This window comes from Terrapene carolina, unplaced genomic scaffold, assembly GCF_002925995.2.
Source record: "Terrapene carolina triunguis isolate 2854851 unplaced genomic scaffold, T_m_triunguis-2.0 Scaffold139, whole genome shotgun sequence".
In the NCBI taxonomy this organism is placed as follows: Eukaryota; Metazoa; Chordata; order Testudines; family Emydidae; genus Terrapene; species Terrapene triunguis.
The window spans coordinates 14930023-14951649 of record NW_020664490.1 but is presented as its reverse complement, the minus strand read 5'-3'; the positions used below and the strand labels follow the sequence as shown (position 1 = coordinate 14951649).

Below are 21627 nucleotides of genomic sequence, written 5' to 3'. Positions count from 1 at the left end.
GGAATCCCTCCTAGCCAGAGACTCCAAATCCTTTTACCTGTAAAGGGTTAAGAGGCTCGGGTAACCTGGCTGACACCTGACCCGAAGGACCAATAAGGGGGCAAGATACTTTCAAATCTTGGGGGGGGAAAGGCTTGTGTGTGTGCTCTTTGTTTTAAGGGGTGGTTCGCTCTTGGGACTGAGAGGGACCAGACATCAATCCAGGTTCTCCCCATCTTTCTAAACAAGTCTCTCCTATTTCAAACTAGTAAGTAAAAGACAGGCAAGGCGTCTTAGATTTCCTTTGTTTTCTCAACTTGTAAATGTACCTTTTACCAGAGGGTTTATCTTTGTTTGCTGTACTTTGAACCTAAGACAGAGGGGGGTCCTCTGAGCTCTTTAAGTTTGATTACCCTGTAAAGTTATTCTCCATACTGATTTTACAGAGATGATTTTTACCTTTTTCTTTAATTAAAAGCCTTCTTTTTTAAGAACCAGATTGATTTCTCCTTGTTTTAAGATCCAAGGGGGTTTGGATCTGCATTCACCAGGAGTTGGTGAAAGGAGGGTGGGAGGAAGGAGGGGGGATGGTTAATTTCTCCTTGTTTTAAGATCCAAGGGGGTTTGGATCTGTGTTCACCAGGGAATTGGTGAAAGGTTTCTCAAGGCTTCCCAGGGAGGGAATTCTTGTGATGGTGGCAGCGGACCAAAGCTAAGCTGGTAGATAAGCTTAGAAGTTTTCATGCAGGCCCCTACATTTGAACCCTAAAGTTCAAAGTGGGGATACAGCCTTGACAGCCACCCTCAAGGACTGAACTCAAAACCCTGGGTTTAGAAGGCCAATGCTCAAACTACTGAGCTATCCCTCCCCGCATCTGTAATATAGGGACAATGATACATCCTCAAAAGGCTAATGGATATGGAAGTGCTCAGATACCATGGTGATAGACCACATACTACCTATACAAATTGAGAGAAAAATGTATTATGCTGAAACAGAATTCCTAAGGGTCTAAGAATAAGGTTTGAGAGGAGTTTGCTGTCTGCAGTTCTCAGCTGCAGATTTCAATGCTTCAAATGAAACCCCTAACAAAATGGATGTAAAAGTTAGCGGGAGAGCAGCTTGCCATCTATAGCAGCAATTTTACATTACTATGATGTATTATATTAAAAGAGCCAGATGGCACTGGCTTGCACAATTTCCTCAGTATAGTTGGCTGCTATTTTTTTTATATATATATATACACACACTGGTAAATTATTGCCTTTTGTTTTTCATTGGACACCCTTTACCTAACAGCTGTGGTTTAGTTTCTATGGCTTTTAATCCTCTTCTGCAGCATATCTTCGCCTAGAAAAACAATATATACAGAAGCTACAAAAGATAAGCAAAAACAGCACAGTATGACTAATGATAAGAACTCCAACAGCAAAAATGTACAGGGTTTTATCACAATAATCCTGGGGCTGGTGGAAAGGTGGAATGAAATTTGGCAGGTAGATAGAAAACACCCAATAGTTCCCAAGTATGAACCAGATAAAGAGGAAGAGGCTGAGCGTAAGATGGATGTAGTATTTGTGAGCATTCTGCCGCCATGGATATTCATCATCGTCGTCATCATCAATCACGACAGATTTGGAAAGCAGTTGCCGCATCCTGGTGGAGTCATAAAGCAGAAGAGTCACCTGTATGTTGTAGAGACAAAGAAAGTGAATAAACAGAGCCACTGGCTTTAAGGGGTCAACTCTGTGAGGTGCTGAGCCCTCACCTCTTATAGACTTCAGCAAAAGCAGAGAGCACTCAGCAACTCTGAAGAACTGCTCAGAATGGTCAGGACTGGCCCCTATAAAAGCCTTCAGCAAAATTAAAACAATAATGTGGCACATAGGTGCCAGCTTCGTCCGGACCCAGGGGTACTCAACCCCACACTCTGCCCCAGGCCCTGCCCCCATCTGCCCTCTTCCCCCAAACCTCCACCCCTGTCCTGCCTCTTTCCCCCCCACTCCACCCCAGGCCCCACCCCCAAGTCCCCGCCCATCTCTTCCCGCCCCTGCCCTGTCCACCTCCTTCCCTGAGCTCCCTGCTCCTCCCTATTCCTCCCAGAGCCTCCTGCATGCCGCAAAACAGCTGATCACAGTGGGTGGGAGACACTGGGTGGGAGGGGGAGGAGTTTATCAGCAGGGCCACTGGCAGACGGGAGGCGCTGGGATGGGAGGAGGGAGCTGGCTGCCAGTGGGTGCTGAGCACCCACTAATTTTTTTCCCTGGGTGCTCCAGCCTACTACACAGACACTGCACCGCTCTAACTATACCAACGTAAGCCTTATGCCTCTCATTGAGGTGGGGTTATTATGTCGGTGTAGTAGGGCACCTACATTGGTGGAAGGAAGGCTGTAGTGTAGACACTGACATACTTAGGTCAACATGAGCTGCCTTATGTCGACCTAACTGTGTAGTGTACACAAGCCCCAAGTATAGAACTCACCACCAATTTGGGGTTTGTGCCCTGTTTTTTAACAGTCTACCCTTGAGCTACTGCAGGACAGCTTGGCAAGGTCCATCTATGGCTATTCACCAAGATGGTCAGAGATGCAACCCTATGCCCTGGCTGTCTCTAAACCTCTGACTGCCAGAAGCTGGGACTAGATGACAAGGGATGGATCACTCAATATTGCCCTGTTCATTGGATCTGAAGCATCTGTCACTGGCCACTGTTGGAAGACGGGATACTGGGTTAGATGGACCATTGATCTGACCCAGTATGGACATTCTTATGTTCTTACACATGAGTATAACCGAGGGTGGAATTGAACCAACTGGATTTAAGGTGATATACAAAGTGCTATTGAGGGGCTATGTTAAAACATGAACTATTCTAATCAAATTATTAAAATCAAGTAGGTCACCACATTACAAAATATAGGCCCAATCCTGCTTCCATTGAAGCCAAAGGCAGAGCCCTGATTGTCTTCAGTAGGAGCAGCATTGGACCCACGTATAGTGTCATTTTTAATGAGAACTGACGACAGGCTAATCACTAATGGCTAGCACAATTTTATTACTAATTAAAATCTTTATTAATCTCTGGTCAACAATATTAGGAGAGTTTCAAGCAATCATATTAAAATTGTGGAAGTCAGCATTGTTGATGAGGGTCGCAGTTCATTACAATGAAAAACTCCCCATTCCCATTTAATTTTCCTAAAGGAAAACTTAGCTGTTATTAATCTAATCCTCTGATTATGCTATTGCCGCAGGAAAGTCCAGCTGAGCAATCAAATGGCTGAGCATTTAACCGGTGGAATTCATGCACAGCAAATGATTTCTAACAAGCTTAAGTACTTTCTTTTCCCCATTCACTTATTTTGCTGAAGATACTGACCACAGCCCCTTGATGGGGACTATTCATTTCTCATTAGTGGGACCATATACTGAACCTATGCTGGGCAAGTGTAGGGTGTGTAGAGACCTCTTAGCAAGAGGGTTCTCTGCCTTTTCCCTCTTCATTGATCCGGGCACAAAAATGGGGCAAGAGACATGCATAAGGGGAGTGTAGCAGCGTGCAATGCTACTGTTCTCAGGTAAGAGACTGGCAGCCTTGACTTCAGGAGACAGGCTTCCCTTGCCTGGAACATTAGTTTCTCACAGCAGGGGACTCCTACCTCAATCAGATTCTCCCTGGAAAAGTGAGGGAGACTAAATGGAATAGCTAATTGGGAATATCGTACCATATATACCATAGTCTCTGTCTACATGACTACCTACCTGTGCCAGCAAGCAACTTAGGGGCGTCTGCCATGGGTTTTTCTTTGCAGTGTAGAGGGCACTACATGGTTATAGATCAGGAATGGGAACACTTTTTGGCCCAAGGGCCACATCTGGGAATAGAAATTGTATGGCAGGCCATGAATGCTCATAAAATTGGGGTTGGGGTACGGGAGGGGGTGAGGGCTCTGGTTGGGGGTGTGGGCTCGGGGGTGGGGCCAGAAATGAGGAGTTCAGGGTGCGGGAGGGGGCTCCGGGCTGGGGTGGGGGAGTGGTTGCAGGTGGTGGGGGGGTGAGGGCTCCAGCTGGGGGTGGGGGCTCTGGGGTGGGGCTGGGGATGAGGGGCTTGGGGTGCAGGAGGGTGCTCCAGGCTGGGATCAAGGGGTTTGGAGGGCAGGAGCAGGATCAGGACTGGGGCAGGGGGTTGGGGCATGGGGAGAGGCTGAGGGGTGCAGGCTCCAGGTGGCACTTACCTGAAGCGGCTCCTGGAAGCAGCAACATGTCCCTTCTCCGGCTCCTACACAGGTGGCTCTGCACGCTGCCTTGTCCGCAGCCACGGCCCCTGCAGCTCCCATTGGAGCGCCGGAGGGGGCCATTGAAGTGCGTAGGAGCCGGAGGGGAGCCATGCCACTGCTTCCAGGAGCTGCATGGAACTACCCCTGACCCTGCTCCCTGGCTGGAGCACCGGAGCACGGCAAGCCCCAGACCCCACTCCCCAGCGGGAGCTCGAGGGCTGACTTAAAATGGCTGGTGGGCCAGATCCATCCCACAGGCCGTAGTTTGCCACCCCTGTTATAGATTGTGTTACAGCATTACAGTCTCCATCATTACCTGGGATGTCACCCAGCTACAGGGATAACCCTGTCAGACAAGCACACACTGGCACAATGAGATTTGTAGAGTAGCTCAGACCAGAGAAACAGCTTCACTATTTTTTTGTTCAGTTTGTGTCTCCTCAAGAGAAGGAGCAGGGTCTAGAGGAGTTGGGGGGATTGTTAGAAGAGACAGAGCCTGATTCATTATTGCCCTGCACCTGGTGTAGTCATTTCCACCAGTGCAAAGGGAGTGCATGGAGCATGTGAAATGCAACCGTTCTGATTTGGTGGTATTTTATGCCCACTTTGAATTGGTGGGAATAACTAAATACTGTTCAGGGCAAGGTGAATAAGGCTCATTGATAGCTGAATTCCTCTCCTGTCAGCCTCCAAAGCAGGGGCAGATACATTTCAGAACAGATGCTGACTCTGGTTGTTACAGCCTGTTGACTAAATAAAGCTACCTGTTTTAATCTAGCGGTTTTAACTGTTTCAGTTAATTCCTGGAGAGGCTTCAGGGCAAGAATCTTCACTCTATGTCTAGGGAGATCAGACCACTAGTACAGGATTTCCAACCTTACAAAGTTTTAGCATCATTTACATGCAGCATGTGATGTTACATTAATCACTTACATCTGTGCCAGCCACTGAGATTGCTGCCTGGTTCACCTGTCCTCATTGATAAAAGAAATAAAATTCACCCAACCAGAAGCCATTGTCCTTTTATGGCTCAGATGCTCTTTGATTGGCTGAGATACACAATTACTATGTTCTCCTGAATGCACCAGCAGGTCCGTCATAGTACTGTATAGTGAGAAGTTGTTACTTTCCTGTACTAACATCCATTTATTCATTCTAGATCTATCATTTGATAAAATGGAAATCAAATCATTGTAGCAGAACATTTCCACAGGATCAATGCTTCTTGCTTTGGAGATAAATGTGCCTATTTTGTGGTGCAGCAAGGAATTATTATCCTGTGATATCATTCAGTTGCCTAGCTCTCAATCAACCATAAGAATTTAATGTAAATTCTTAAGTATCCTGTCTGAACACAGCTCACTTGAAACATACTTTATAATGTCAAAGTCTTGGCACATAAAACATTTTTCACATACAATGCACAGTACCTTTAAACTGCCGACAACACCACCCACCAACAGATATAAGGGAATTAGTGGTTGAAGTGGGCAGTCTTCCAAAAACTTCATTCCTGAGTACCAAAAATATAATATCGTTTATTACCGTAAGTGGCCAAAATACCAGTATATGCTTTACAGAAAAAAATAAAGATGCAGTAAGTGCAGTGTAGTACTTACAAATAAGCTTCTGGTCCAATCAACATTAAGGTCAGTGGGACTGAATTAAAGGGGCTTTGCATCAGACACAACACAAATGAGGATAATGAACAAACAAAAAGGCAGGGAAGGGAAGAAATAGAACGAAGGTCACAATATCAAGATTATGGGGTTACTCATTTGAGCCAGGTGCATGTTTTTATGGCTCTGTTCATCTTTTGTTACGTGTATTATTACATATAGAGCTGGTCAGAAAAATTCCAACAATTTCAACAAACTTCGGATGGACCCTAAACTGTTTCCTGCCAGGTCGTCTGTCCAGCTCCTCAGCAGCCTGTGAACCAAGAGCCTCGGACCTTGGGAGCAATCCCAGGGCTTCCTGGCTCCACTGCAGTCTGGACAAAGCGCGGGAAATGTGCTGCCAGGAATGATCCTGCATGGTCAGGGAGATGGACTCTGATCTAAAGGGTCACTCCATCTCTAGCTTTGCTTTTTGGAATTTTTAATGACAAAATTTCATTCCTACTTGTTAAAATTTGAAAGTAGATAAATAACCAAGTGGTTGAAAAGATCTCAAATTTTTATAGTTAGGAATTATGGGCTGTTCTTCATAAATATTGATCTGCACTATTATTTGCATAGTTACAGATCTGTTAATATTAGATAAATATCTAGAAATTCTCTCTTTGACTAGGGCCAAAATGATTGGATGCACATCAATAATCGGATCTATCGAAATCAAGTCATTGTGAGAGATCATTGTAACAGAATGTTATCAGAGAATTCGAGTCCCTTGCTTAGATAATAAATGTCTGCATTTCGCCTTGACATTTAATTTTCCTTAAAATGCCTTCGCAGATATGTAGCTGTTGGAAACCATTATCCTGTGACAACGCTGTATTACACTGACAGTCTCTCTTAATTTCAGCAAGTCATGAAAAAAGGACTCTGCGTCTGATGTGGGAAGTTACCCACAGCTCTGGGCTAATCCCCTAGAATAAATGCCACATTTTCACCTCGAAGTTTCATACATTAAAATCTATTACTAGAAGGGGATATTAACAACAAAAGGTCAGATTCTAGCCCAGGGCCGGTGCAAGGAAGTTTCGCGCCCTAGGCAAAACTTCCACCTTGCGCCCCCCCACCAGCCCTGCGGCAGCCCCCCCCCCCCCCCACCCCAGCGGCAGCTCCCCACCCCCCCGGCCCGGGGAGCCATGCGGCAGCTCCCCACCCCAGCTCACCTCTGCTCCACCTCCTCCCCAGGCTAATTTTTCCCCTACTGTTACTCACACCTTCTTGTCAACTGTTTGAAATGGGCCATACTGATTATCACTACAAACGTTTTTTTTCTCCTGCTGATAATAGCCCACCTTAATTGATTAGTCTCGTTAGAGTTGGTATGGCAACACCCATTTTTTCATGTTCTCTGTGTAAATATATCTTCCTACTGTATTTTCCACTGCATGCATCCGATGAAGTGGGTTTTAGCCCATGAAAGCTTATGCTTTAAATAAATACATTTGTTAGTCTCTAAGGTGCCACAAGTACTCCGCATTCTTTTTGCTGATACAGACTAACACAGCTACCACTCTGAAACCTGTCATACTTCCCAGTGTTCATAAAAGTACTTTAACTGTGAAATTATTCCTGTAGTGCAACCAAACCACTGTAGGAAAGAGCAACATTCACCTTTTTGTTTGTTTAGTTTGTAGCTCAGACCTGAGTCCAGCCATACCCAGCCTTCTTTATACTTAGAGGCATGTGAATTGTGTTTGAAATGAATATTTTTTCAACTGCAACCTGAAGAGTGTTCAGTGGATCAGAAAGAGCAGTTCACTCTTTTGGCTGTTTGGAGGTGAATTCATATACTGGACATATACTGTACAGTGCACTCTATTTTGTTCACAAGCAATTCAATGACTTGCACATAGGGTGACCAAAGAGCAAATGTGAAAAACTGGGACAGGGGGTGGGGGGTAATAGGAGCCTATATAAGAAAAAGACCCAAAAATCGGGACTGTCCCTATAAAATCAGGACATCTGGTCACCCTACTTGCACCATGTCTTTTATTCAGGATGCAAGTTCTGGGTGAAATTGCCTTTGTACCTGTTTCTTGCTATTTATTATCAGTATTAGTATTATTTTAGCACTTATATGGTTGTTTTCATCTTCAACTCAGGTTCCAATAACTGGGCCAAATCCTGCTTGAGTCATATGAATAATCCCATTGGAGTCAACAGGATTGCCAAATGGGTAAGGTGAGCAGTATTTCGCTACTAATTAAGTTTCCTGACACTGCTGTGAGGTAGATAAGAAAATTAAAAGAGCCACATTTCATAGATGGAGAAATTTAGGAAAAGAGGTTAGGTGGTTTGTCCAAAACTACAGAAGGAGTCGTCAGAACTGGGATTAGAAGGCCGGAATTCCTGGCTCCCCATATAAATGGCTGCTATGGTCGTGCATCTGAAGCCTGGATATCGCCCCAGAAGCTTACAGGGTGAAAAATAATAGTGGAAGGGATGGAGTTTATCATTACGAGTCTGACTCCTATTCAGCATGCTTTTCCCACATAACTCTGCCAACCTGCTTTGATAATGACCTGCACACCCCACGCCAGCTTAAGGAATCACCGAAGCAGATATCAACAACCATAGCAAGCTCTGTGGTGATTTTATGATGTGGACAAACAGATGTAGTGACAAGTATGTACTGTATGACGTCGACAACGATATGTGGTGACATCACCAAAGTCAGGTACACTTGTGTCATAAATCAGATTCAAACTAATCTTTTCACAGGTGGCATTGCTATATAACTATAAAATACCACCAAGCTCCTCTCTTTAAACGTCTTAGATAGACAGCTTACCTGTAAAAGCCATGGACAGTGGTAAAGCAAGGAAAGCAAGAAGCCCAAAAATAAAGCATGCTGTAAAGAAACAAGAATGGTGGGTTATTCAGGTGGCAGTATTTCAGAAGATACCACATCCTATTAAGTATGTCCCCTTGCACCACGCATGTGGACAAGGAGTGTCCATAATCCAATGCAATGAGAGCTTCATTTGGATTGTGTGGGATCAGTGATGACTGGGTTGTGGTGTATTTCACCTGCTGACACTGAATTTTACAGTGATACTTGAGCAGTCTCACCACCTTGGAGCAGCCAGTAATAGCCTATTCATCATGGGCCTGAAGTCCTTCTATTGAACTCCGTGGGCTGTGGAGCAGGCACCATACCAGCACTGGTGGTGGCTTCATCATCTTCTGCAAAATTCAAGCGTTCATTTTCAAATTATTATGTTTCCAGCCCTTGTAATGGTAACAAAAGTTTTCCAAATGCATCCCAATGCAGCAGTGTCTGCCTACCTGTGCAAGACGACAGAAACAATTGCAGCAAGATAAGTGTGAATTCTCCCTATTCTTATCAATAGTGGTCAGCTTTGGAGCCTAATGATGGGCATTCAGCATTGTTAAAATGAAATTCTGCACCGCAAAGTAACCGTAAAAAGGTTATTATGGAGTTCCAGGGGTCACATGTTGCTCAGGTTGCAAACAGATCCCAGTGGTGAGTAAGAGCACTAAAAGGAGGTCGAGGTGGCTTAGATAGAAAAAAGCCACTCTAGAGAAAGGCAGTATGATGTTTCTTTGGAGGGCCGAGTTTGCCAAATTTGAACCTTGAACTGTAGGGCATAGTCCCCAGGTAGCTTTGCACAGCTCAGCCCTGCTAATTCAAACCCCCTCCTCATGTCTCAGTGCACAGGAACGGATGGAGCCCCAGCACCGTTAGCAGCTGCACCGGCACACATAGCTATTATATAGCATGTCCTGTTCATAGACCTCAGAGTGCTTTCCAACTGAAGGTAAGTATTATTATCGCTATCTCACAGAAGGAGAAATGGAGACACAAGGGAGTAATAACAATCAAGGGCAGTAACAGATCTGGGAACAGAACCCAGGTCTCCTGACTCCTAGCCCTGGGCTCTAACCACTGGACCATGCTACCTCCCATACACTACATTAACTTTATTAGCTGCGTACTGAGGTCTGAGCTCTTACACTTCACTCCTTCAGCCCCAAACATAGCGTATGTAACATATCCACTAGCTGAAAAGGGCTGAAGGTATTTCGAGATGAAGAAAGCATTTCTGTTTCTTCATCCCCCCTCCATTTTTTTTTCTGCACCATCCTCTCTCTTTTTCTCAAACACTGCCCAGTGCAGCAATTCTCCCTGTTGTCAGGTGTTTGCAAAGAGGCCTACACTTGGCTAAGCTCTTTCAAATGGCCTTTATAGACAACCTCTCATTAAAACAATGGATGCCAAGTTCTATACTATGACCCTCTCACTGTTCCATTACCCAGATTATTATTCAAATGGCCTTTATAGACAACCTCTCATTAAAACAATGGATGCCAAGTTCTATACTATGACCCTCTCACTGTTCCATTACCCAGATTATTATTCTAATACACTGGAATGATTTTGAACTCTAAACCTTACCCGTGAACACTACCAGTTGCCTTGGTAACCCCATTTACTTAATATTCCAGAGAGGACAGTTCAGGTGTTCAGTAGTTGAGTTAACTGTCTGGAGTTATAAGTAAGTAGCATGACTAGTGTAGCAGAATGTAGGTCATCTCTTCCACTGCCATTTTCCCTCTCCAGCCTTCTCCTACACTCACCATGTGGGTACAGAATAAAGAGAATCGTAGGAAGAAGAATCATGATTCTTTAATGTGCAATGGATATTTTCTATGATCAGTTCCAAAGAAAAAACACTGGAATAGGCTCCAGTATACTCTATAAATGGCTTGGCGGGGCACATGTACATGTAGAACTGCACATCTGGCACACAGGTGTTTGGTTTTGTATTTGCCTGCTTTCTATCAACTAGCTTGATTTTGGAGGAGGAAAAAGGCAGCAGGGACCACTCAGAGCTAGAGAAAAAGAAAGATAATGGTTAATCAATTCTCTTCCCCAAGCAGTCACTGGGAATGTATTTCCTCATTATCGCCCCATTCAGCCTCATGCTCTGAGATTTCGCTTTGGAGCAGCAGATGCATGGTCTGGGAATGTTTCCAGATTCATGTTTAACAAAGTGAGACACTCAACAATTGACTATACAATTGGCAGGGTTCTGTAGCCAGTCACAAAGCGTCACCAAGGCCGGCTCTGGCTTTTTTGCCGCCCCAGGCAAAAAAGCCGCCGGCCGCCCCCCTCCCCCTCCGCGGGGGGGGGGAGGGTGGCCGGAGCCCTGGGAGGAGGGCGGCAAACCCCGGCTGGGGCTCGCCGCTCTCCCCGCGGCGGCCGAGGGAGGGTGGTGAGCCCGGCCGTGGCCCCGCTCTCCCCGGCGGCCAGAGCGCCGCGCCGCCCCCCTCCAGGTGCCACCCCAAGCACAAGCTTGGGGGGCTGGTGCCTGGAGCCGGCCCTGAGCGTCACTAGCAGCACTAAAGATTGTTTTCCCTGATACTTGTGGAGTTTTCCTCTAATGGCACAGATAGATACTGGCTGTTTTGTCTAGGTTGTGCTGCCCCTGACTGGACTTAGGACAAATCAATGGAAAATTAGGAACCTAAATACCTTTGTGGAGCTGGGCTAAGCTGCCCAGGAAAACCTTTTGTTAACTGCAGTATGCAAAGGTAGTGCAGACAGTGCCATGCTCCTAGAGCTGGGAATAGCTCTGTATTTACAACAGTTCATGGAAGTGAAATGGCAACATTTCTGTGTTGGTGGCCATATCTCCTCACAGCTGGGCGAGAGAAACCCACCCTCTAGGATCCGACCCCTCATTGCAAGTGGCAAGAAAAGGAGCCTTGTGTTCTGGGAGCACACTCACAAGACAAGGGGAGATGGCTGCCTGATTTTCCAAGGTTGGTCAGGAAGAAACTGTGTTCTGGGAACCCATACCTGGAACCTGGACAACTGGGTGGGGAGGCAGGTAGTCAAGAAAGCCCCCTGCTCTGGGAATGTCTCATTGGATTGCAGGGAGGAGGAGAAGTTTGTTCCCATGTGTTTGGCCCAAAAGAGAGCCTTTAATGGAGAGGGCCTGCTGTGTTGGGAAGTGGATGACTGGGAAGAGCTCATGCTCTGGGAGCCTGGAAGTGCAACCATAAGGAAGCAGCTGGGTTAGGTTCTGCCCATTCTCTGAACTTTGCGGTCAACAGCAGAATTTGAATTGTGGGCGTGGACACTGAATTTTCAGGCACCACAGTGACTCTGTCCATGGGCAGAGCATAATGGAGGCTGGGGGAGGCTAAGCCTCCTCAAACCTCTGCTAACACTCCCCGCCACAGCCCCAGGCCCAGGCTGTGGCAGGGCTCAGAGCTCCTCCAGGGAGCTGGGGCTCGGGGCAGCCCAGGCTGGCGTGCGGGGTGGCTCAGGCTGGCCAGCTGGGGTTCTGGGCGGCTCAGGCGGGTTGGCCTGGAGCTCCTCCAGCCACAGTGGGGGGCTCGGCGCTCCTCTGGCCCCAGCAGGTGAAAGCGGAGGCGGGGCCTTGGGTAGAAGGGGAGGGGTAGGGGCAGGGCCTGGGCAGAAGGGGCAGGGTAGGGAGCTAGCCTCCCCGAATGGGGGGTGTATGTGCCACCCATGACTCTGACCCTTTGTCTAGCAGAGTTACTAGTTTCTGATCTGTCTCCTGCTTGACTCTCTCCTTCTCTTCTTCCCTCTGATGGTTTGAGATCTAAGCTGTTACTTTGTCCCTAGCAACACCATTGTGCCACCGCTCTCCATCCTGCCCGCCCTCGCCTCTCCTCCAGCACGCTTTTGCTGTCTCTAATTACATGCTGAGGTTTAGGCCACACAGCCGACCCCTCTCTCTCATCCTGTGAAGGAAATGGGTTACCACAGAGTACTTAAATGATGCCAATTCATTTGTGGGCTCCTCAGCCTTTATTGTGTTACTATTATTGTTTAAAGAATGTTTGAGGTTTCACATTATCTCAAGCCATTAGATTTACTTCTTTTTAAAAAAAATCCAAAATACAGTGCTAAAATGGCAAGCTAAATAATAGTTTGCTTCGTGGTATGTGTCAGAATTTTCAAAAGTGGCTGAGGAGCACAGCCCATCCACCCACCTTTCTTAGATACCATGATGACATGCATGTGGTATAAGAACCCAGATGGACCAGGTTACAAGCTCTCCCGTGTTTACCTGTCATGTTGCTGGCCATACTTTTACCATCACTCCTAAATGCTGTTTGTTCTATAGCCTGCTGTATGTTTTCGTAGGAGTCTGCAGCGATTTGCTAAGAGATCCAAGGGGTCCCCTTGGTAGGACACCACCAACTTCCAGATGAATTCCATACTTACCTAAGTGTTTTGCTATAGCACTGTGAACTCATCAAATGTAACTGTGGAAAGTGGCAATGTAACGGGCTTAGGTGCACAATGTGTAGATACATTTATTAATATTTTATTGCTTCACAGTAATAAAAGCAATTCTCCAGAGCAGGGTTAGGGATTTAGAAAGAAGATCTGATATAGTTGGGTGGGGGTTGGTGTAACTGTGTGTGTATGGTGTATGTGAAGCCTGGTCTACACTACAAAGTCAGGTTAACATAAACCGCCTTGTGTTGACCTAGCTGTGCATGTGTCTACACTTAAATTTGTCTCCCATCGTTGTAAACGCTCTAGTACACTGATATTATAATACCACCTCCCCAATTGGCGTTAAGCCATGGTCAACGTACAGAGGTCGATGCAGCACAAAGGTAGACATTGAGTTTCTTATGTTCACCCTAATGGTCCTCCAGCAGCTGTCCCACAATTCCCCACACTGACCGCTCGGGTCACAATTGTGAACTTCACTGCCCAGACAGTGGAAGCCACACCCCCTTAACAGCCACACAAATTTTTGAAATGCCTTTTCCTGATTGTCCATCTTGGTGACCACACCCAGCAGCTCTTCACTGTTGTGTGCAACTGCCCAGCTGACCATGCCAGTTACGCAAGTCAGACGCCCTCTGGCTTGGAGCAGACAGGAGATATTGGCTCTCCTGCACCTGTGAAGAAAAGAGGCTGTGCAGGCACAGCTATGGACCAGCCATAGAAATGTGGACATCTATGAGAGGACTGCATTGAGCAGGCAGGGCAAGGGGTACGACAGGAATCAGCAGCAGTGCCACGTGAAAGCAAAGGAACTGTGGCAGGCCTAGCGGAAGGCCAGGGAAGCCAACAGTCAGTCCGGTGTCGAGCCACAGAGGTGCTGCTTTTACAAAGAGCTGCATGCCAGACTTGACAGAGACACTCCCCACCACCACCACTCTGGATACCTTCGAGGAGCCCAAGTCACAGGCCCCTGCCATGAACAGCGAGGATGAGGATGGGGGACATGGAGCCAGGGGTTCCAGCTATGCCGCAAGCCAGGACTATTTGAGACTCCACTGCAGTCCAGACAGTCCCAGCAGTTGAGCCCAGGTGAGCCTGAGGCAGGGAAAGGAACCTCGGGTATGTGTGTAAATTTATTTCCCATTATGGTGATGGCTCCCCCAACTTAGCAGGCAGGGCTGGCTCCAGGCACCAGCTAAAGAAGCAGGTGCTTGGGGCGGCCAATACCAAGGGGCGGCACTCCGGCCGCTATTGGGGCGGCATGTCCGGGTCTTCGGCAGCAATTCGGCGGCGGGTCCCTCAGTCCCTCTTGGAGCGAAGGACCTGCCGCCGAATCGCTGCGATCGTGCTGCCGTGGCTTTTTTTTTTTTCCCGCTTGGGGTGGCAGAAAACCTGGAACTGGCCCGGTTAGCGGGACACAGCCCTCGACCTTTCCTTAAGTTACTCCTACTAGACCAGGTAGCAGTACAACAAAGGGAGGTAGCGTTGTTATCTGCTTCATTTCCCCTGTAAAGTTATCAGGGAGCCATGTAGAGCAGTTTCTTTAGGTACACAGGGATGTCCCTTGAATCCTCCTGAGAGATCTCAATGAAACTTTCATGGAAGAACTCTGCAATCCTCTCCCGAAGATTTCTAGGGATGGCAGCCTTATTTCTTCTTCTGAGGTAGGACTCTGTCCCATGCCAGTCAGCGATAACTTTAGCTGGCTCCATTTCAGTACCCAGGCTAGCAGCATACAGCCTGAGTGGCTTTGGGATGCCAGCAGCAGCTGTGCTCTCTGTGCCTTTGTAGGTGATATCTCACTCCTGAGGGTAACGATCACCACTGCCTGTGGAAAATGGTGCCAGTATTCAGGGCCAAGCACTCCGAGGCAGAAGTGTCAATAAACATGTCTAGTATAACGCTTTAGGGGAGCAAGCGAAGGGAGTTCTGAACCTTAACTTTCGCTTTCCACAGTGGTACCTCTGTGTGTTTTATCTGTAGCTGCTGCTGCCCTTCTGGCCTTCAGGGGTTCCCCCTCCACCTGCACAGAACACCTGAGCCAGATAAGGAGGAGAAAGAAGAGGACTCCAGGTGACATGTTCCACAAGAGCCTGCGAGTCCGTGCTGCATCAGACTGTGAGCAGAGGGCCTGAAGGATGAACACTGCAGACTGCAAGGAGAAGGAAAGAGCAAAGAAGAAAAAGGCCCAGGAGAAAAGGGAGAAGGAGATGTACTAGAACATAATGGGGCTTCTGTGGCAGCAAACACAGATGCTGCAGACTCTTATGGACCTACAGGTTCAGCAAACATGGGCTCACCTCCCTTTGCAATCCATGGAGAACTCCAGTATCGCACCTCCATCCCCCCCCCCACCTCAACATTGCACATGGCATCAGGGTCTGCATCCCTACCCCTACCACTCCACACTAGGGGACAGTAAGGACAACCACCACTTCACATACACTGACCTGTGAGAGCCACAGTTAATGTATGTGTAGCTAAAATAGACTTGACTGTTCCTTCTTCTTCTTTAATCTCTGTTCCATAAATGTATGATGTATTTGCTTTTAACTGGGAACTGGGAGGTTAGGACCTGGGGGCAAAGGGAGAGGCCCCCAGGAGCTGGGTGGGCATAGAGGGCGGCTGGGACCAGGGGACACAGGGAAGGCCCCCCCAGGAGCTTGGGGGCTGGGAGCTTGGGGCAGAGAGAGGACTGCCTGGAAGCTGGGAGGCATGGAACAGGGCTGGGACCTGGGACCCAGGTAGGGGGCCCCTGGGCAGCTGCTGGGCTGGGACCTGAGGGCACATGTAGGGGCCCCCTGGGAGCTGGGGGGGCATGGAGAGGGACTGGGACCTGGGGGGCACAGGGAAGGCCCCCTGAGGAAGCTGGAGGGCTGAGACCTGAGGGCATAGGGAGGGGCCCCCTGGGAGCTGGGGTGCAGGGTCAGGACTCCCCCAGACTTACTGGTCTCTTTGCCCTGCAGTTTTAGATATCTTCCCACCCGCCACCTCGCACTCCTTCCCCTCACACCTGGAAGAGGCCAGCAACTTCCAGCTCCCATTGGCCAGCTGAGATGCCATGCTCACCTTCCATTGGGTGGCATTGCTTTCATTCAAGCTGCCCATGGAAGGAGGAATGGCGGGGCTGGGACAGTCCCAGAGGGTGGCGAGGACTGGAGCTGGCCCGGTTTGCGGAGTGCAGAGGTGGAACTAGGAGCCAGGCTGGGAAACCAGGTGGGGAAGAACTCAAAAGTTCTGCAGCCACTGCTCGTCATCCCAAACCTGCATTATGAAGTGATTCCACCAGTTGGTGCTAGTTTCTCAGGCCCCACAAGCAGCGCTCCAGCATTTGCAGCTGCTCTGTGAACACCACCAACAACCTTGCATTGGTTCGGGCTATGTCCCACAGCAAGCTGCCCTCCAGGAAATCATTGTGTTCCTTGAGACTCTTCTTGCAGCTCTGCAAATACTGGAAGATCATGCACGCTGTGCTTGGGACGCTCATGACAACAGAGCAGAGCACTGCAGGCTCTATGCTTCTGTCAGAGATTGTGGACCGCGACAAATCCTGCGTGGGTTTGTGGGATTTTCAAAATAGGCATGAAAATGATGGGATAGAGATGGCATTATGGGGAGGAGAAGGTTGCATGATGGGAATTTCAGCCTGCAGTCCCAGTTACCCCAACACTACTCATTTTTGCCCCATCATGCATTGCCAAAACTTCCCAAAACACAGTGTGCTGGATAGTGGCACACTGGGATACCTACCCATGGTGCACCACACAGTGCATCTAAACAAGCACTCCTCGTGAGTACTCAAAGCGCTGGTGGAAGAACTCAAGCGATATACTAACTGCAGCAGCTGTATGCCAAATTCATTTGCATCAGCAAAAGTTTGTCGTGTAGACATGTCCTAAGTAAGAGACATAAGAGAATGGCTCAGGGGATTTAATCTCTAGGTCACCAATCTGTAATTTGCTTGACAGACAGGGAGACTTGGACACAGAGGGTAAGGGTTAAGTGACACTTGCTCAGGATCAGAAAGCAAGTCAGTGGCTTAGCTGGGAATAAAATGCAGGTCTCCTGATTCCCAGCATACTAACCAAGCTGTTCATTTACAAAATATAATTAATGAGTTACCCTCTGAGTGAAGAGATAGGTATTTATTATGCTCATTTCCTGGATGGGGAAAACAGGTGCACAGAGAGGTGAAGGGACTTGGTCAAAGGTCGCACAGGAATTCTGGTAGAGCCAGGAACAGAATAGAGATTTCCTAACTCCCGGGCCTGTGTTTTAAATATAAAACCCTCCTTCCTCTTGAGCTCCTATCCTCCGCTGGCCGTGACCCAATTCATTGCCCACTGGTGACTGTTCTAGTGGTGTATGTTTAATGAGTAAGTGGTCTCAGTGCAGATGCTAAGTGGACATAGATCCACACCACAAAAAACATCAGCACAACCGTCAATATGTTGGGCACCTGAGAATACAGCATGCAGTTCTGGGCCCTTTAATAATAGAGAAAGGTCAATGAATGAGATGGAATTCAAAGGAGGACAGCAAGGAAACTTGAAGGGACTAACTTATGAGGAACAGAATTTGATCTGGTTAGCTTGGCTAAGCAATGACCAAATGAGACACGATAGTCTCTGAAGGGCGCAAGCACCCAAGAGGAAGATGGACTATTTGGGGTGGTCCTAGAGGTTTAAATGCAGTATGAGAAATGGGCTTAGGGTGACCATACATCCTGTTTTGGCTGGGACAGTCCCGTTTTTAAGCTCTGTCCTGGCCGTCTTCTGATCAGTTGAGAAGAGCAAAAAACAAATGCCCAGTTTACCAAACAAGTTGGGTGTGCTTCCCAGGGAAGGGGGGCAGAGGAACATTGTGGGGAGCAGCAATGTGAGGTACCAGGCAGTGGGGCTTAGGGGTCAGCCCCAGGCGGCATGAGGCTCAGCCCCAGGCAGCGCGGATCTCAGGGGTAGGGGGCCAGGGAGTCAGCCCCAGCCCCAGCCCCGGGAGGTGTGGAGCTCAGGAGCGGGGTCAGCCCCAGCCTCTGGCTGTACAGGGCACCAAGCTCGGGGTGTGTGTGTCAGCCTCATCCCCAGCCATGGGTAGCGGGGGCTCGGGGATCAGCACCAGCCATTGGGGGCATGGGGCATGGAGCTCGGGGGGAGGGAGTGGCTCTGGTGAGCCCTATGGGGAGTATGTGGGGCAGCTCAGGCTTAGGCAAGCCCCAGCCATCCTGTTTTTACTTTAGGAAATATGGTTGCCCTAAATGGGACGAAATTGAGCAAAGGAAAGGTTACGTTGGACATCAAGAAAAACGTCCTTATAGTGAGATCTACTAGTGGAATAGTCTTGCAGGGGAAATTGAGAAGTTCCATCCTTTGATGGGTAGAAAAACCACCCTAGGGTATCCTGCAGGGAGCAGTCCTGCACTGGAAGGAATGTGGATTCATAAATTGAATAGCTCTTTTCCACCGGTAAACTTACATAACACTTATGATAATATATAACAGCACAATCATTTTACAGTGTAAAAGGAATCTGTTCAATAAGGTTCCAACCCTGCAAATATGTGATTTTACGTACATGAGTAGTCACACCAGGTGAAATTCACCCCTGTGCAGAGAGACACCATGAGGCCTAGGCACCTATTTTGAAGGAGTAAGTGGGATTTAAGTGGCAGTTAGGTCTTATGCTGGGGTATGCATGTGTGAGAATTTCACCCATTGTGCATAATTTGTGTTAGTGTTTGCAGGACTGGGCCCTAAAATCATTCACATATTTTCCACATAATTCTGCAGGCTATCTAAATATGTCAGGTGACACTAACTGGACCCATATCTGGGTAATTTATTCCATCAGTCACCCCTGAAGCCCTGATGGCACTATAACACCAGCAGAAAATAGTAACATTTCGATTGTTTCTGTGGTAGGAACAGAAATCTGAAAATACACTGCATCTGCCCTTTTTGTCCTGAAATCCAGAGAGGGGTAAAAATAATGGCCAAGATTCTCTGCTGTGCATGGTTTCCACAAGGGGCGACGGAGGTGATGGAGAGCTGTCCGGTTGCTGAAGCATCTTGTTTCTTGACGCAGTTCTGAACCAGGCACTGCCCCGGTGGAGTTTAGAGCAGTCTGGGGGCTTCTCTAAACTGCGCCAGATGGTCACAGCTCCCAAGCAGCCACTTGCGAAATAAGCAAAGCCAGATCACAGAGTCCTCTGGACACCGTCCTCACTACTCCTTATGCTCTTTATTGGTGGGGGTGACATAGAAGCTCTATGTGAGCTGGGGACTGTTCCCCACCATGTGAATCCTCAGTCAGTCAGTGAGGATTGGTCTCTGCTTTCTAGTCCCTTTGTGTCACTGGAACAACGCAAAGAGAAGAGATGGGAACAGAGAATCCGGCCCAGCAATGCTGCCTACAGTTCTATTTCCTCAGAGTGGGTTCTTGTCAGATTTCACAACCTAGGTCAAGTCTGGCCTAGCCCTTACTGAGGCTACGTCTACACTGGGGGCGGGGGGGGGATCGATTTCAGATACGCAAATTCAGCTACGGGAATAGCGTAGCTGAATTCGACGTATCTGATCCAACTTACCCCGCTGTGAGGACGGTGGCAAATCGACCGCCGCAGCTCCCCCGTCGACGGCGCTTACTCCTACCTGGGCTGGTGGAATACACGCATCGATTCGGGGATCGATTATCGCGTCCCGACGAGACGCGATAAATCGATCCCCAACAGATTGATTTCTACCCGCCGATCTGGGCGGGTAGTGAAGACAAGCCCTTAGATGACAGCCCTCTGTAGCTTGGTGGGGTTTTTCACCTAGGCAGTTGGTATTTGGTACCTCCTCGGGGGAGAAGGTAAGATTCAGTGTGGGCTCTTGCTGTGCCATTTGATAGAGTAGCAGTAGGGTGATTTAATAGCAGCAAAGTCTTTCGGACTGAATTGCTTTCAGTCAGACTATTTTAGGCTACATTTGAAGAACTGGACAGGAGATTGGTGGGAAATATTTAGCTGAAGTTCTAATGTATTGGAATTAGTAACTTTAAAGTATAATTTAGCTTTTGAGAGTCTGTGCATTTTATCGTAATCTTTGTGGAAGACTGTATTTCAGGGGGATGTGAATTTTAGGTCATTTTGTTATGGAACAAGGAGTGTAGTGGCTAGGGCCGGCTCTAGGCACCAGCAAACCAAGCACGTGCTTGGGGTGGCACATTTTCAGGGGTGGCATTACGGCCTTTTTTTTTTTTTTTTTTTTTGCGTTTCGGGCGGCAAAAGCCTAGATCCGGCCCTGGCAGCAGCAGCGCGTCATGCGCGGGGGGCGCCCTGGGGCCGCTGCAGTTCGTGCCGCAAGAGAGCAGCGCCCGCACCTTGTGGCATCGGATCCCATTTGAAAAGAATTACACTAGATTTGGCTCTGCAGTGCAGTACATTGTAAAGTGTTTTAAGGTGTATTTATAAAATTTAATTTGACCACGACACTAGAGTTAACATACCTTGTTCCGTACCCGGACCTCAGTTTTACATCACATCTGCAGCACCAATGTGCCTCCTAACACCATGCTTGGACATTGGTTTAGTGCTGACTCAGAAGGCAGAATCAGAAGTTTGAGATTCTCCCATCTATGTACTGACCAGGACCACCTGCGTTTAGGACCCAGTCCTGCAGCATGCTGAGTCCCTCCTGTGAGGTGCTAATTGATTTAGGTAGGAGTTGTCATTACTCCGCACCAGGCAGGAGTAGACCCTTTGGGCTTGATCCAATGCCCAGAGCCTCCATTGACTTACCTGGGCTTTGGGTCTGGCCCTTAGTTTGTCAGTTCTGGTGAGATCATAGCAGAAGGTGGTACGGCTGCCTAAACTCTCATGCCCTTAACTTGCAATGAACTTGGTATTAGCCCATTTTTCTAACTATAGTAACCACAGGGCCGTTTAAGTAATAGAAGGTGATTACTTCTACAGCTGTGACTTACCGTTACTGGCAATTTTAGATATGCACCGGTGACAAGCTTTCTCCAGGCCAGCAGCCATTGGTGATCACTGTCTGGTGTAGCTCTAGAGATAGAAATAATAAGGGTATTACAATAATAAGTTGTGTTTTTAATGAACTAGACATGATGGGCCAGATTCACTGCTTTGCTTTAGCAGCTTTGCGCCTACCCCAGTCACCCAAAGCAGCTGCACACCCAGATTGCTGGAGCAGAACCAAGCAGCCAGAGCATACCAGCGAATCTAGCCCCACTATAAACTGAATGTTAAAGGCTTGATTCACCTCTCACATGACATTGGTGTAAATCAGGAGTAACGCCACTGAAATCAACTGTGTGACATGGGTGTAAGTGAGAGGAGACTGTATAGAAAAAGAGTAGCATGCATGGCCAAAAAGGGGAGTGATGTGGGGGTGCACAACTGGGTGTGTCTGAAAAAGAGGAATTCAGTGCCATCCGCAGAGTGCAA

The 21627-nt window shown here is 47.9% G+C and overlaps 1 protein-coding gene across 1 annotated transcript; it reads right to left on the bottom strand.

The window, feature by feature from the left end:
* Positions 1-1302: 1302 nt before the first annotated feature.
* LOC113406772 (transmembrane protein 272-like) lies at positions 1303-21201 on the bottom strand. The gene is made up of 4 exons (XM_026653438.1): positions 21144-21201; positions 8727-8786; positions 5690-5772; positions 1303-1665 (listed from the first exon to the last, which is right to left on the bottom strand). Exons 1-4 carry the CDS (start codon positions 21199-21201, stop codon positions 1303-1305), a joined length of 564 nt encoding a protein of 187 aa, XP_026509223.1.
* Positions 21202-21627: the final 426 nt, after the last annotated feature.